The sequence below is a fragment of the Sorex fumeus genome, unplaced genomic scaffold (assembly GCF_029834395.1).
Source record: "Sorex fumeus unplaced genomic scaffold, SorFum_2.1 ptg000047l, whole genome shotgun sequence".
NCBI classification, from domain to species: Eukaryota; Metazoa; Chordata; class Mammalia; order Eulipotyphla; family Soricidae; genus Sorex; species Sorex fumeus.
Genome location: NW_026606104.1, coordinates 42,477,615 through 42,493,631, shown reverse-complemented (window position 1 = coordinate 42,493,631; position 16,017 = coordinate 42,477,615). Strand labels below are relative to the sequence as shown.

General features: G+C 47.9%; 1 protein-coding gene across 1 annotated transcript; it reads right to left on the bottom strand.

Moving 5' to 3' along the window:
* Positions 1 to 238: 238 nt before the first annotated feature.
* CATSPER4 (cation channel sperm associated 4) lies at positions 239 to 15,822 on the bottom strand. Its single transcript, XM_056122946.1, has 11 exons — positions 15,745 to 15,822; positions 15,544 to 15,618; positions 15,009 to 15,152; positions 11,765 to 11,866; positions 6,093 to 6,190; positions 5,801 to 5,921; positions 5,494 to 5,627; positions 2,936 to 3,114; positions 2,010 to 2,220; positions 1,581 to 1,749; positions 239 to 289 (listed from the first exon to the last, which is right to left on the bottom strand). The coding sequence occupies exons 1-11, from the start codon at positions 15,820 to 15,822 to the stop codon at positions 239 to 241; spliced, it is 1,362 nt and encodes a 453-aa protein (XP_055978921.1).
* Positions 15,823 to 16,017: the final 195 nt, after the last annotated feature.

Below are 16,017 nucleotides of genomic sequence, written 5' to 3'. Positions count from 1 at the left end.
CTTCCTTTCTGCTGTCATCCGTGCTTCTAGGGCTCCCACTCTCATTCAATACCCTTCTTCATCCTGGCTCCTGTGGGCCTGGCACTCAAAGGCACAAGCCCCACACCACCACCAAGGCTTCTCTCCAGGTGTGAGGGAGAGGACGGGTAAGCCAGGATGTCGCAAGTCATGCTAAGAATGCACGGAGCAGCAGTGCTGGATGTACACTTGCAGAACCCTTGGCTCCTATTCAGCAATCTCAAGGGCTGAACTTGCGTTTAAGGATTAAATTCGTTGTGGATTCCTGAACCTGCAAACCAAGAGATCTTGTCAATCCCTCCCACTCTGGGGGCTACACCTAGAGGTGCTCAGGACTTACTCCTGGATTTGCATTCAGGAATCACTCCTGGTGGGGTAGAATGGAGATGTGTGTGGAGGGGAAGCCATATGGAGTGTTGGGGATTGAATCTGGGTGAGTAATATGCAAGGCAAATAGCCTACCCACTCTTTCTCACTCAGGAAACTTTTTTTTTTTTTTTTTTGCTTTTTGGGTCACACCCAGCGATGCACAGGGGTTACTCCTGGCTCTTGTACTCAGGAATTACTCCTGGCGACCATATGGGATGCTGGGAATCGAACCCAGGGTGGCCACGTGCAAGGCAAATGCCCTACCTGCTGTGCTCTCGCTCCAGCCCCAGGAAACTTCTCATAAGTGTAACTCTAGCCTGCCTAAGAACCCCTCAAAACTTAAGAGCTGATGGAGCCGGTGCGATAGTACAGTGGGTAGGGCATTTGTCTTGCACACAGCCGACCTGGGTTTTATCCCTGGCATCCCATATGGTCCCCAAGCACTGCCAGCACTAATTCCTGAGTGTAGATCCAGTAGTAACTCCTGAGCATCGCTGGGTGTGACCCCCCAAATAAATATATTCTTTTTAAAAATAAACAAACTTGAGAGCTGAGAGTTCAGGCTGTGGACATTCACCAGGGTTGAAGATATTTTAGCCCTGTCAGTTGGTGTGGTAAGTGGAGAAAGAAACGCAATCACCTTGGCAGGGCCCTTTTACTCTCTAGAAAACTCCTCCCTTTTTATTACCATTATTGTTTTAGATCACCACACCAAATAACAGTGGTGTGTGCTCAGCGGAGCACGTAGAGCCAGGGTTCAAATCTGGTGGCTCCCGCTTGCAAAGCATACACTCCAGTCCTTCAGGCTATTTCTCCAACCCAGAAGGATGGCACTTATGTACCCTAGACAAGACCCGGCGGCCCTGTGCCCCAGTATATCTAAGCATCTGCCACGAGTCACAAACTGTGTTGGTTCAATTCACTTTCAGGTTAGGTTTCAGAGACTGAGACGGGAAATGACTCAGAGCAGAGACTGACAGGAAGGGGAGGAGCTTCTGGAGGAGGAAAGGGTGGGAAATAGGCAAATTAGCAGTTACCTCTAGGGTAGGTGGGAATCGAGGAGAACCTGACCTGACTAGAGGGAAGTCTGAAACAGTAATAATACAAACACCGTAATAAGGCACAGACGGTGGGGCAGGGGCAGGGCAGAGTAAAGAGGGTGAGCGCTTATTGGGCAGGAGAGGGAAAGGCACCTTTTCTATGTTGACCAGCACAGTCATCAAGTCTTGCTGCTTGTCAAATCCGGCCAAAGACCCACTGTCCCGAAATTTCGCCATCGATGCTCTCACTGACAAGTGCCTGCGCAGTCGCTCTTCCTCCTGCTCCTGGTTGAAGCGGATGGAGCGTACCTCGTCCACTATTCTGGGGGCGGAGGGGTGAGGGTGTTCCAAAGGTTGGGGCAGGGGAGGATTGGGGAGAGAGGGACTGTCCTCCCGCTTTTTCCTAAGTGTCCACCCTGGTCTTGCCCTCCCTCTTACACTGGGAGGGAGACCCAGACTGAAACACCCTTAGGAGTGCTACAGGAGCAACAGGGCGACTTGGATTGCAGTTTCCTTGGCCTCCTGGACCCAGAGCATGCATTATGAAAGGGTGACAGTCAAAGATTTGGAGGTCCCCCCTACTTGGTGAGCTCATCACGGATCTCCTTGTACTCTCTCAGGTTGTCCTGAATTGCTTCCAGCACCAAGCAAAAGTTGTCGCACTTGTTTTCTGAGAGGTTATGCAGGGCACTTTCCTTAAGTGAGGAGGTGTGCTGGCTGCTAGGCTTCTCTGACCACACCATCTCACAGTGCACCAGCTGTAGCTCCTCACTTTTATCCTCTCTCAGGTCATCTTCCTGGGGAGGGAATGAGGGAGAGCGGGTTCAGCTGGTACACCTCGCTGGAGACCTTCCTGCTTGGCCTCAGGGAAGAGAAGTGCCTGGACACGTGGATTCTAACATCCTTCCAGCTCCAACCCAGGTTAGCCTCTCTCCCTTGTCCAAGCTCTTCCCCCACCTCTTGGGAAATTCTCAAGACCTTTCAAAACTTAGCCCCCTGATTCCAATTTCCTAGACCCCCTTCATCAGTCCTACTGAGCAAACTAAAGCCTTATCTGTTTTCAGGTCATAGGCCACAGCCCCACTTTGAGAAATAGTCCTCCCTCCCCACCTCATTCTTTGGGAACTTCTGCCCCATGCAGGAGTAACACCAGAGCTTACATGTAACTATATTAGTATGTGTGCCAAGTGCCATTAACTCTTGGAATCACCATAGTAGCCCCTTAAGGTTAAGTGTTATCATTTTTCTCACTTTACCAAAGAAATTTAGGCTTAGATTGGTGAAATGCCTTAAGATCACACAGCCACTCTGTTTGGAATCACCATAGAAACAAGACATCTAGAAAATTCACACCCCTCAAAAACCTCTTGGTAAGGTGACACTCAAGCAAGGGAAAGGCTTCCCCCAGGTCTCAGGCCCTTGAGTATGTGAGCACATGCCCACATATGTGTGCACAGTCAACCAGAACTTACCCTCTGTCCCTTCTCCCTCTCTCCCTCCCAGCCCACTCACCTCATTGAGGATGATTTGGTGCTGCTGCTGCCGCTTTCCTTCCTTCATCATATGCTCCAAATTGGTGATCACCACAACAATGGACAGGTTGACGCCAATAAAGGCACCCAAGGTAATGAAGATGGCAAAGTAGATGGCAGCCCCAACCTCTAATACATAGTCCCTTGAGATGTTCCTGGAGGTAGCAGGCAGGGACCCTATCACCTTCTGGCCTTTGAACCTCAGCTTCCTTATCTGTTAAGTGCAGGCATTATTCCAAGACCTACTGGGAGGTTCTGCTGCCTCACTTCTGTTGTGCAGATGATTCCATGGTTACTCCTAACTGTCCTAACAGCTACTCTACTGAGCACCTGCTAAGCATGGGCAGGACTACAGTTAGCCTGAAAGGTGGAGAATCTGTATTTCAACAGTACAAAAAAGGGAAGAAATATGTATATGAAAAAACTATACCACTGTTAATTCCTTGTAAATCTCCCATAAAATATTTTCCCAACTCTATATATATATGTATGTCATATATTAATATATATGCTAGTCTCTGTTCTAGCTTTATATAGAGCTTCTATATAAATCCTCACAGAAATTCAGGCATAGTTAATATTGCATTGTAGTTCTCATTTGACAGATGAGGAAACTGAGACAAAAAAGATAGATGAAGTGAAGTAACTTGTCCAAGGCTGCATGGTTACTGTTTTGGAGCAAAAATTCAAAAGCACAGTTTGCCTTTATTATGCATGTTCCAATGTTTCTACTTCCTATGTCATAAAGGCTGAAAACCACAGGATAGGATTCTACTCTCACATGAATAGCACTGTAGCACTGTAGCACTGTCATCCTGTTGTTCATAGATTTGCATTTGCTTAACATCTCCATTGTGAGACTTGTTGTTACTGTGTTTGGCATATTGAATACGTCATGGGTAGCTTGCCAGGCTTTGCCGTGCGGGCGAGATACTCTCAGTAGCTTGCCGGGCTCTCCGAAAGGGGCAAAGGAATCGAACTCTGGTCGGCCGAGTGCAAGGCAAATGCCCTACCGCAGTGCTATTGCTCCAGCCCCTCACATGAATAAAGAGGTTAAAATTATCAGTCAGGATGGAAACACAGGGTTGATATACAATGGGAAAGGGGCCAGAGTGATAGGACATGTAGGGCACTCGCCTTGCACACAGCTGACCCAATTTTGATCCATGGCATTGCATATGGTCCCCCAAGCCCCACTAGGAGTGATCCCTGAGCACAGAGCCAGGAGTAACCCTGAACACTGCTGGGAGTGGCTCAAAAACCAACCAAACAAAGAAGATACAATGGGGAAGAGGCAAAGAATAAGGGCTGGATAGACAAAACAGCAGATGAGGCATTGGCCTCACAGGTAGCTAACCTGGGAGGCTGACACTGCATATGGTTCCCCAAGCCCCATAAGGAGTGATCCCTGAGCACCGAGTCAGTAATTAGCCCTGAGCACAGCTGGATGTGGCCAAAAACAACAACAAAAGAGAAGAAGAAAAATAAAGAGGCAAATAATAGAGCTCAGACTTGAGAGATAGCCACAAGGGTTGAGATCTAGAGGCCTGGGTTCAATTCCTGGCATCATATGACCTCTTAAGCACTTCAGAGAGGGACCTAAATGTGGTCAGGAGTAGCCCCTGAGCACCATCAGATTTGGCTCCAAAACAAGCTAAGACCAAAAGCACTGACAATTGTGGCCCCAAAACAACAGAATCCAGCAGCCATCTATGACAAAAGTGACCCGTAGGCAATGGGTCTAAGATTGTATAAAATGTTTTAGAAGTGCAAGCAGTTTGTTGGGCCCCAACCCAACAAACCAATGAGCAAAATGAGACAAACAGATGAGGAAACTGAGGGCTCCAGTTTGAGCTGGAAGGCTGCCATGCAACCTCAGGTGCAGCCACAGTTCTGCCCACTTGCACAAGACCTAGGGACTGGAGAGCCCAGAGACCCAGCTGATGGGAGGAATCTCCATGAATGGGGTGCGGGGGGTGATGACATATACAATTTCAAGGGGGAACAAAGCGGGGGCTAGAGTGATAGCACAGAGGGTAGGGCATTTGCCTTGCACACAGTTGACCCGGGTTCGATTCCCAGCATTCCATATGGTCGCCTGAGCACTGTCAGGAGTAATTTCTGAGTGCAAAGCCAGGAGTAACCCCTGTGCATTGCTAGGTGTGACCCAAAAAGCAAAAAAAAAAAAAAGGGGGGGACACAAAGCTTCAAGTAAACAGAGGGCCCAGAGTCAGGGGTCTGCTCTGCCCCACTAAAAGTGTCTGACATTGGCCAGAATGTAGCTCATTGGCAGAGCATGCATACAGCTCTGTACAGATGTATAGCTTTGGATTCCATCCCTGGTATTACAAAAAAATTAAAAATTGAAAAATAAAGGTACCAGGCACCTCTTCTATACTTAGCTGGTTTTCATCTGGAGCCCAAGTTCCATAAAAAACCCTTTTCTCTCCTGAATCCATTATCTGCCATATCGGAGTTCCAGCCCCTGCTTTGCCTTGCTAGGCTAGAGGTCCAGAAGCCCCATGGATACTCACTGAAAAGAATCGTAGATGTCTGCCCAGCCGTCCTGGGTCAAGCAGATGAAGAGAGTGTACAGAGAAATCTGCAAGTTCTGGAAATGCTGAGGCAGGAACGAACCAAAGAGAGTGACCCCAAACACAGCAAACACCTGCCAGAGAGACCAAACATGCAAATGCCATGCAAATGAGCTCTGCTAAGGCAATCAAAGGAAGTGCGGCTCAAAGGTCTCTTCTCCAGACACCCTGTGCCCCCCACCCCCGAGACCCAGGGACCCTGTTCAATGGAGGGGGCAGTTGGTTGGTGATGGGGCAGGGCACTGACCAGCATGAAGAAGAGGATGAGGGCTATGATATTGGCCAAGTCCGGCACCGACTGCAGGATGACGCGGATGATCCGGGCCAGGGGCTCCACCGCCAGACAAACAGGTATCAGACGAAGCACCCTATGGCAGAACTTCTCAGGGGAACCCCTTGGTCCTTCCCACATACCTCCTCCCCACTACCCCACTCATGCCAGAGAGGCGGAACTAGTTCCCAGCTGGTTAACCCCCCACCCCCATATCTTTCCCAGGGTCCTGATGGTCCCCCTCTTTTCTCCAGAGTTCCCAGCTTACCTGAGGGTATAACAGATACAGATGTGATTCATTTCATTACCGAAGAACCCCAGGAGTAAGACAAAGACGATAAGGAAGTTGAAAATGTTCCAGCCGTCCTGGGGGAGGGGGTGGGCCAGTACTAGGTCCATCCCATAGTGCACCTGGGTCTACCCTTCCCACACTCTAAGGATGAAGGAATCAGTGTTTCTTCCAGAGCAGGGCAAGTCATCTACCATTAACTGCTGCCCTCCAAACATGACCCATAGTGCCCCTGCACTCGTTGTCCCATGCGCGGGGCAGTGGCCACTCTAACGCACACATAGCTGGTACCTGAACTCAATGCCCACCTCATTTGGCACACTGCTGAACAGGGTCCCATCCTGAGAATATTGAAATATTTTAGCCTTTAGATGTTACGCACTTTATCAAGCAACAGTACTTCAGAAGTCAGGGATGTAGCTCAGCAGTAGAACACTTCCCTTGTATGTCCTAGGATCGCTCCACCAAAAAAGATAGGGGCTGGAGTGATCGCATAGTGTGTAAGGTGCTTGCCTGCATAAGGATGACTCAGGTTTGATTCACAGCATTGTATATGGTCTCCTGAGTATGTCCAGGAGTGATCCCTGAGCACAGAGTCAGGAGTAACACCTGAGCATTGCCAGGTGTAGCCCAAAAAACAAAATAGACAATCATTTCAATATATAGTTCCAGAGGCACAGGCAAATCTTGCCAGCCTTTTGTCCAATATGATATAAACTCAAATACAAGTGGGGATGGGGCCAGAGAGATAGTACAGGGGTTAGGACACTTGCCTTGCATGCAGCTGACCCCATTTCGATCCCTGGCACCGCATATAGTTTCCAGAGCACCGCCAAGAGGAACCCCTGTGTATAGGGCCAGGAGTAGCCCCTGAGCACTGCTGAGTGTGGCTCAGTTCCCCCCTCCCCCAAAAAATTCAAAAAAAAAAAGAGAGTAGGGGTGGGAGAAGGAAATTCTCAGGTATGAAAAATTCAAGTGCAACTACTAAGAAGGGGCACCTGTTCCGTGAACAAACAACAGAGTGTTCCCTTTTGACCAGCAGGCCCCTTCTAGCAGGCTGATCCCACAGATACTTGGTACAAGTACAAAATGACATTTGCATAAGGTTGAAAACAACCAAAGTGTCTCACAGGTGACCCCTGGTTGAATATACCTGGAACATTCATTTAGAGGCTACAAAGAGAAAGAAGAAGGGTAGCTGGATAGGGAGACAGAAAGGCTTCCAGGACCCATTAAGCAATAAGAAAAGCAAAGGGCAGACTAGTGTTCCAGGAAGCTACTTCTAGGGAAGGAAAGACTAAAAATATACACATATTTGCGTATGGTGTCAAAATTAATACTGGTGGGGAAAAAAGAGACTATAAGTATAATAGATTACTAGAAGTAGAGGTGGGGAATGGAGGGAGGGAAAGGCATGAAAACAAGAATTCTGAGTGTGCCTCTGTATACAGGTTGAACAAATTTGTATGGTCTAAAGAAAATTTTCTTCCCCCCTCGCCTTTCTTTCCCTTTGCTGTAGTTGCAGTGATTGCTGCATACTTGGTTGCTGTGCCAGGGTTCCTGAATGGTAGAGCCCAGTGTAGTTGGCATGTGCGGCAGCATTGGGGTGAACTCATTACCACTGGCCTGAAAGCAGGCACTTTATCACTCTATTAGTCCCAGGACCAAGGAAATGACTTTGTGTGTATGCAAGGTGAACTCCCAAGCGATATGCAGGGGCCTAGAGCCACTCCCAGTAATGATCAGTCAACCAGGCTTATGGTTCAATGCTCAGGCTAGTGATGTGAGGCTGCTTTGGTCTAGCAATTCTCAGAAACACTCTGGTGGTGCTCATGGTCCTTCAAAGCTAAAGCCAGTAGTGGTTTAGCAGTGGCCATGTGGTGCCAGGAAATCAAACTTGGGCTTGTGGGCAGTCATACATTTGATGTTCAGTGCTGATAGTTTGGCCAGAGGTAAAAGTTCACAAGCTGGAGCAACAGTACAGAAGGTAGAGTGCTCACCTTACATACAGCCAACCTGGGTTTGATCCCCGGTACCCAATATGGTGCCCCGAGTGACTCCTGTCATGAGTGATCTCAGAGCACCGAGCCAGGTATAAACCCTGAACACTACTGGGTCTAACCCCTACAAAAAACACACACAAAAAAGGAAGAAGAAGAGGTAGAGGAGGAGGAGGAAGAAGAGATGACCATGAACCTCATTTGAATAATAATATTAATAGTAATAAAGGTTATGGTTTGGAACATTAGTTCTCAAGTAGGGGGATTTTGCCATTCTGGGGACTTCTGTAGGTAGTCTGTGTGCCAGGGTGTTGCACACTTGTGGTGCTGGAGCTCACACTTAAGAACATGGGGCAGTGCCAGGAATCAAACTCAAGGGTCTCATCCTTTAAAGCAAGTGCTCTACCGAGCCATACGTCTAGGCCCTGAGGACGATCTTTGTTTTTGTTTTTGGGGGTATTTTTTATGGGGGGAGCAACACCTGACTTATGCTGAAGGCTTACTCCTGGCTCTGAACTCAGGGATCATTTCTGGTAGGGTTCAGGGGACCAAATGGGGTGCTGGGATGAACCCTGACTGGTCATGTGCAAGGCAAGAGCACTTCTTGCTGTACCATCTCCCCAGTCCTGGGGAGTTTTGTCTACAAGGAATGTACCATCTAGTGAGTAGGAGCCAAAAAAACTGCTAAACATCATATAATACATAAGATAGTTCCCCACTTTAAGGTTTATCCAGGTCAGAGTGTAAAAGCTGAGGTAGGGAAACTGGAATTTTATATAAGCAGAGTGTCTAAGAGAAACATAAAATGCTCAAATTAGTGCTGGAGAGATGGTATAGTGGGTAAGACACTTCCCTTGCATGCTGCTGACCTGATTTGATCCGTGGCACCACATATGATCTCCTGAGCACTACTGGTATCACTCCTCAGTACAATGCCAGGAATAAACTCTGAGCACTGCTGGATGTGCCCCATTCCCAAATTAATTAATTAAATGCTCAGGTTTGCCTTGATTCTCTTGTTCTAAATAAAACTTTGGGACTTATCCTTGAAAATGCCTATATTTCTAAGCACTATTGGAAGAACTCTCTGGGGGGCTGGAGTGTTAGTACAGCAGGTAGAGTGTTTGCCTTATATGTGGCCAACCTGGATTTGATCTCCAGCATCCCATATGGTCCCTCAAGCACGGTCAGAAGTAATTCCAGGATAATTCAGAGTAATTCTGAATGCAGAGCCAGGAGTAGTCCCTGAGCATCACTGGATGTGACCCAAAAACAAAGAACTCTCTGGAAGATCTAAAGGAGGAAAGTTCCCCCTTGTGGAATTCACTTTGCCTGCATCCTAGAGCTGGTTCTGAAAAAGTGATAACTGAGCTTTTCGCCCAAAGCATGGCAATTGTTTTCCCTTGGGTGTAGACATTCAGCTCTGTTCCCTCCTCTTCTGATTCTGCTAGCAAACCTCCTGCTGAGAGCTGTTTGCACAGAGCAGCCTTGAGTACTTTAAGACTTCAGAAACTGTTCTAGGCTCTACATTCTGTGTTCTATGAAGTGAAACTTCCAAATCCTCGGAAGCTTGTAACGCTCAATGGTTAACCTGGTCATGATCCTTCTTTTGTTTTGCTTTTACTTTTGTGTCACATCCAGAAGTGTTTAAGGGCTACTCCCTGCACCTGGCTCTGTTTTGGGGGTTACTCCTAGTGGTGCTCAGGGAACCATGCAGTGCTGGGAATTGAATCCAGGCATCCCATATGCCAAGCATGGTTTCAGTCCATTGAATGATCTCTCTGGCCACATGCTTAATTTTTAAATTTTCTTTTTTGGCTTTCAGGCCACACCTGGCAGTGCTCAGGGTTTATATTCTGGCTCTGTGCTCAGGGATCATTCCTGGCAGGCGTCAGGGGAATATATGGGGTGCCAGGATTCAGATCAGCCACATGCAAGGCAATCACACTGCTGTCTGTACTGTTCTCCTGGCCCCATATACTTCTATTTTCATAAGAGGAATCAACACCTTGAGAGCTTGTTTGGAGGTTCTAACAAAGGAATGCAGCTACAAGTGTATGCTCCAGTCAGTCTGTTTTTGAGTCCCTAGTCAGGGAAGGCTGTCTTCTTCCACAACCATCCTATTAGAGAAATGCACATGGAATAGTGAGGAAGAAAGGGAACCCTCGCCTTGTCAGCCTTATCTGCTCAATCAACCTGGTGATCAGTAGGGTGTCTGGTGTTTCAACCAGACTGACTCTCATATCTGAGGAAAACACCCCTAAAACTTTTTTAGTTTTGATTTTGGTGGTGCCAGGAATCAAACTCAGGGTTTCACATATGCCAAGCAAGTGCTATGCAGCATCACAATGCTGAAACCATCTTCCCAGCCTAAGGCAAAACATATCCCTTAAGGGCCAGAGAGAGAGTATAGTGGGCAGGGTGCTTGCCTACACATGGCTGACCTGGGTTCAGGCCCCAATACCCAATATGATACTCTGAGCATAGAACCAAGAGTAAGCCCTGAGCACTGCCTGGTGTGCCCCCAAAACAAACTAGCAAAAAAAAGATCCGTTGGGGGGCTGGAGTGATAGCACAGCAGGTAGGACATTTGCCTTGCACACAGCTGACCCGCATTTGATTCCCAGCATCCCATATGGTCCCCTGAGTACTGCTGGGAGTAATTCCCAAGTGCATGAGCCAGGAGTAACCCCTGTGCATTGTCGGGTGTGATCCAAAGAGAAAAAAAATCTCTTGGTGGGGCCTGAGTGATAGTACAATGTGTAGAGATGTGTAGGGTGTTTGCTTTGCACATGGTGAACCCGGGTTTGATCCCTGAGCACTGCCAGTGAGTAATTCCTGGGTGCAGAGCCAGGAGTAACCCCTGAGCATCTCTGAGTATGATTCAAAAAAAAGAAAAAGAAAAAGAAAAAAGAATCCCGTGGCTAGAAAAATCAAATTCTGGTTCTCTGTCACTAACATAACTGTAAAAGCTCTTCTCACCCTGATAGCTCTTGGTTCTCTCCAGAACAGGGTTGCAAAGTATAGCTGGAGGGTCAAATAGGGCCAGCTCCTCCTTTTTTTGTAAGATCCTCAGACTAAGAATGGTTTTTTATTTCTAAATGGTCATAAAGGAATAAAAAGAATGTTATTCTGTGATAAATAAAAATTACATGACATTCCCTTTCCAATGTCCATGAATAAAGTATTTGGAACACAGCTATGCTCAGTCAACTATGGACTATCTGCGCTTGTTTGTGTGACCACATTAGAGACTTTGGTACGTGATGCTTAACATACTGACCCGGACCTTTACAGGAAAAATTTGCTGACCCCTATGCTCTTGAGCCCTGAAAATTAAGGTTGATAGCCTCAATCCCTTTTCTCAGGCAAGAAAATAAAAGTTTTCTCCAGATCACAGAACTGAAGAAGGTTGGAGCAGAGATTAGAACCCAGGCTGCAGGACCATGGCTGTCTGTCTAAAACACACTTCTAGTACAGTTGTCAACAGACAACTCAAAAATCTCAGAAGTAGTCAGGTTCCCTCTTTGCAAACTCCTGCCCCACACCCTTTAATTTGCAGGGAGAACACACATGGCTTGGGGTGGGACTGGATGGGGAGAAGTCCCTGTGGGGAGCAGGGATGATGGCAGGGAGGGTTCAGGGTCTCACCTTCCAGAAAATCCAGAAACCATTTAACCAGTTGAGAATAACCTCAAAGATAAGGATGGTCAGCACAATGTCATCTATGATAGAGAACAACTCATAGTGTTGCTACACGGAAGACAGAGAAAAAGAGAGGGTTAGAGAGTGCACCTGGCATGGGGAAGGCAGACCCATATTTCCCCAGCATCTTTGTAGCTCCCTTGTACACACTGTTCACACCCATGCCATGTGAACAGTGAAAAGTGCACAGAAATCACTTTATGTCATACAAAATAGATTTGGTTTCTGTCTTACTGAATTAGAGCAGTACCAAGATGAGGTGAGTTAAGAGTATTGTGGCCCTTTCCACTCTGGTAAGGACACATGGAAAAGGAGGTACCAGAGAGGCAGAGCAGACCCCCAAGATGGGGGAGGGGGAAAGCCCTGGCTCCTGAGATGCAGGACACTGAGCCCTGCACTTCCTTCCCTGACTGTCAGGGTCACTCCTGCTGCTCCAGTTCCTTCCATCCCCCGGGGCCAGGCCTGACCAAACTCCTGGTCATCATCCCACTCATGGGTCCTGCTCACAAGTTTATGTAAACTGATGGATGAATAATTTGGTAACTTTGAACTCCATCCCAAACCCAACTCCTGGTCTCCCAACCTGGAATCTTTTCTTTCCACTCTCATTAAACTGTGACCCACTATAGTTTGTGACTCCATTGACAGTCTCCAGACTTCTGACTCCATTCTGGCAATTACAAAATTACCTTAATATCTTCCTTTCTTCACTTAGATGGCCAGAAGATTCAGTGTCCCAAGGTTGGGTGCCACACATGGAGGCCTCCTGTCACCCGTATCTTGTCAACAGTCTCTTCCCCCAAACATGAGGTTGAGCAGAGCTTTATAAGCCCATATTGGAGGATTATGGACTTGAGGCCCATTTCAGTTTCCATAAGGGGTTGCACGACCATGGCTGTCTGTTTAATAATGAAGAACTCTCTTCCCTTCCTGCCTCCAAGTCTGCCCCACCTGGTCACTGAAGGCAATAGGCCTTCTTCTCTTTCAAAACCACTATCAAAAGTCCTCCAATCTACTACAATTCAAGCAGGGGAATCTATAGCTAATCAGATTTATTGTCACTACTGACAGCCTTCCATGGTTCTCTATGGTCCAGGTAAGGTTCAAACTCGGCTCATAGGGCTGGAGTGCATGCTTTGCGTACAAGAAGTCTGTGTTCTATACCCTGTACTGCATGATGCCTGGAGCACTAACAGGAGCATAGAGCTAGGAATAGCTCCAGAGCAATGTCAGGTATGATCCAAAAATATCAAAACTTTTTAAAAAATTAAAAATAAGGAGGACTCGGGCCAGAGCAATAGTACAGCAGGTAGGGCATTTACCCTACACATGGCCAAGCTATGTCTGATATCTGGCATCCCATATGGTCCCCCAAGCACCCCAGGAATGATTCGAGTGCAGATCCAGGAGTAACCCCTGAGAATCGCTGGGTGTGACCCCCCCAAAAAAGGCCAAAAATAAGGAGGGCTGGAGAGATAGTACAGCTGGTAAGTTGTTTACCTTGCTCATGACTGAGTTTTGATCTCTGACACCCCCCCATGGTCCCCTGAGCACCACCAGAAGTGATCCCTGGGTACACATTTAGGAGTGAGTCATAAGCGCTGCGATCTGTGACTCCCCCCCCAAATTTTTTTTTAAAAATTGAAAATAAAGTAAGGGGCAGGGCTGGAGCGATAGCACAGCGGGTAAGGCGTTTGCCTTGCACGCAGCCAACATGGCCGACACAGGTTTGATTCCCAGCATCCCATATGGTCCCCCGAGCACCGCCAGGAGCAATTCCTGAGTGCATGAGCCAGGAGTAACCCCTGAGCATCGCTGGGTGTGACCCCAAAAAAGAAAATAAATAAATAAATAAATAAATAAAGTAAGGGGCTGGAGAGATAGTACAGGAGGTAAAGCACTTGCCTTGCATGTAGCTTGACCCTAGTTTGAACCCCAGCACTACAAATGGTGCCTGGAATGCCACCAGGTCACTCCTGAGCATGAAGCCAGGAATAGTCCCTGAGCACTCTTGGGTGTGGCCCAAAAACCAAAAGAAGCTAAAGAAAAAAGGGTAAACTCTCCATTCTCCTGATTTTGTTGTTGTTGTTGTTATCTTTCATTTTGGGGCCACACCTGACAATGCTCAAGAGTTACTCCTGGCTCTGCACTAAAGAATCACTCCTGGGGCTAGAGTAATAGCACAGCAGGTAGGGCATTTGCCTTGCATGCGGCCGACCCGGTTTCAATTCGCAGCATCCCATATGGTCCCCTGAGTACCATCAGGAGTAATTCCTGATGCAGAGCCAGGAGTAAGCCCTGTGCATTGCCGGGTGTGACCAAAAAAGCAAAAAAAAAAAAAAAAAAAAAAAGAATAACCAGGTATACCCCCCAAAACAAAATTTTAAAAAAAGCAAAGGGAAGGAAAAAAGAAAACAAATTAAAATGTAAGGATGAGACCAAAGTCAGTTGGACACACAAAATTACTTATATGCTGTTTTTTTTTCTCCTCCAATACTCTTCTCCACCTTTCTCAGACAGACCAATTCTTACTCATTTTAGTCTCAAGGAAGACTTCTCTGACCCCACAGACTAGGTTTAAAGTCTTTCTTGGATTCTCATATATTCTAGGTGACATTAAGCACCTGTCACGCTTTTCTTACTAACTCAGACCGACACTGAGCTGGGTCTGTTTGGTTCATCTTTGTAAGACTGAAGTGAGCACTGTGTCTGGCACCTAGTGAGTCTCTCTGTGGTTCAAACAGCATGTCTGGGACCAGGAGATAGCACAGCAGGTAGGGCGCTTGCCTTGTAAGGCGCTAACCCTAATTCCATCTCCAGCATATGCTCTCTGGGCCCTGCCAGGAGTGATCCCTGTGCACAGACCCAGGAGTAAGCTTTGAACACTGCCAGGTGTAGCATCAAACCAAAAACCAATTAAAAAAAGAAACAACACCATAAAACCCCACGCCCTTCCCCTTCACCTACTTATGCTCACACCTTTTTTCTCCCGCCCTTCCTCTACAAATCCACTTCATCCCTCAAAGCTAGTTCCCTTCCACCCTTCAATCTCTAGATGCCTGTCAGAGCTGACAAGACCACGACAGGCCAGTCCTCAGGGGCAGTTTAGTAGCCTGAGGCCTAGCATTGCAGGGCCTTGCCCAGGTCTCTGGTCAGAGCAGCAGGGGCAGAGGTCAGGCTGGGGTCTCACCTGGCTGAGGAAGGCATTGGTGCGCAGCCCGATGGTGACGGCATTGACCAACAGCAGGAAGGTCAGCAGCAACTGGAAAATCGGGTGTTGGAGCAATTGCTTGACATAAATGCGAGTGATGAACTCCTTCATGTCCCAGGCATCCTGGGAGAGGACAGGACCTTCTTCAGGCCAGTGTTACCAGAGAGTGTTCACTCTCAGTGAATGGGGGTTGCCTGGAGGGGGTCGCTCTGGAGGGGTAGAAGTAGCTTGAGAAAGGATCATGGAATCAGGGCATCACTGTAGTAGTCACTATGTCTGGTGGCTGCAAGGGGATGGGGGGCAGGGGGTATCTGCTGATGAGTGACTGTCACTAATCAGGGTTCCAGTGAGGTAGTTACAAATATGTGCTGGGGGGGCGTCCCGTGGAGATGACTGCTGGGGGGCTGTGAGAAGGCAAAAAGGGTGGTGTTTCTGAGGGCCTGCTGTGGCTGAGGGCCGGAGCAGAGGGTCACTGTGGGGGTGAGGACAGATGCAGATCTGGCCTCATCCTTACCTTCCTATTCATGATGTCATGGCGGTTGATGAGCACCTGTTCCTCTAGCCTGCTGAAGGGCTGGATAGAGGCCCTCTGCAAGGGGGAAGAAAGCCTGTAAGTGTGACTCCATCCTGCCAGACCCTCCACGGTCCTCAGGTGCCTCTCCTCTCATCCAAGGGCGCCTGGCATGGGCGGTGCAACTGGGCAGGGGCCACCTACCTTCATGATGGTAATAGGCGTGGTACTGGTGTTGATATCGGTCCATTCCTGCCACCAGGTCCTTTCATAATAGGTCATGGCTGCTAAGTCTCCACTCTCTCCTCCTTTCCAAGAAACTATCTTGCTCCAAGAGGTCGTGCTCCCCCTCGTGGTGAGATCATAGAGGCCCCTGTGACCCCACTGCCACCTGCATTCCACCCAGGAATTCCAGCCCTGAGTTTCAGCTCCTCCTACTGATTCCTGCCTAATATCTGGTACCCGCAAAAGAAGTCA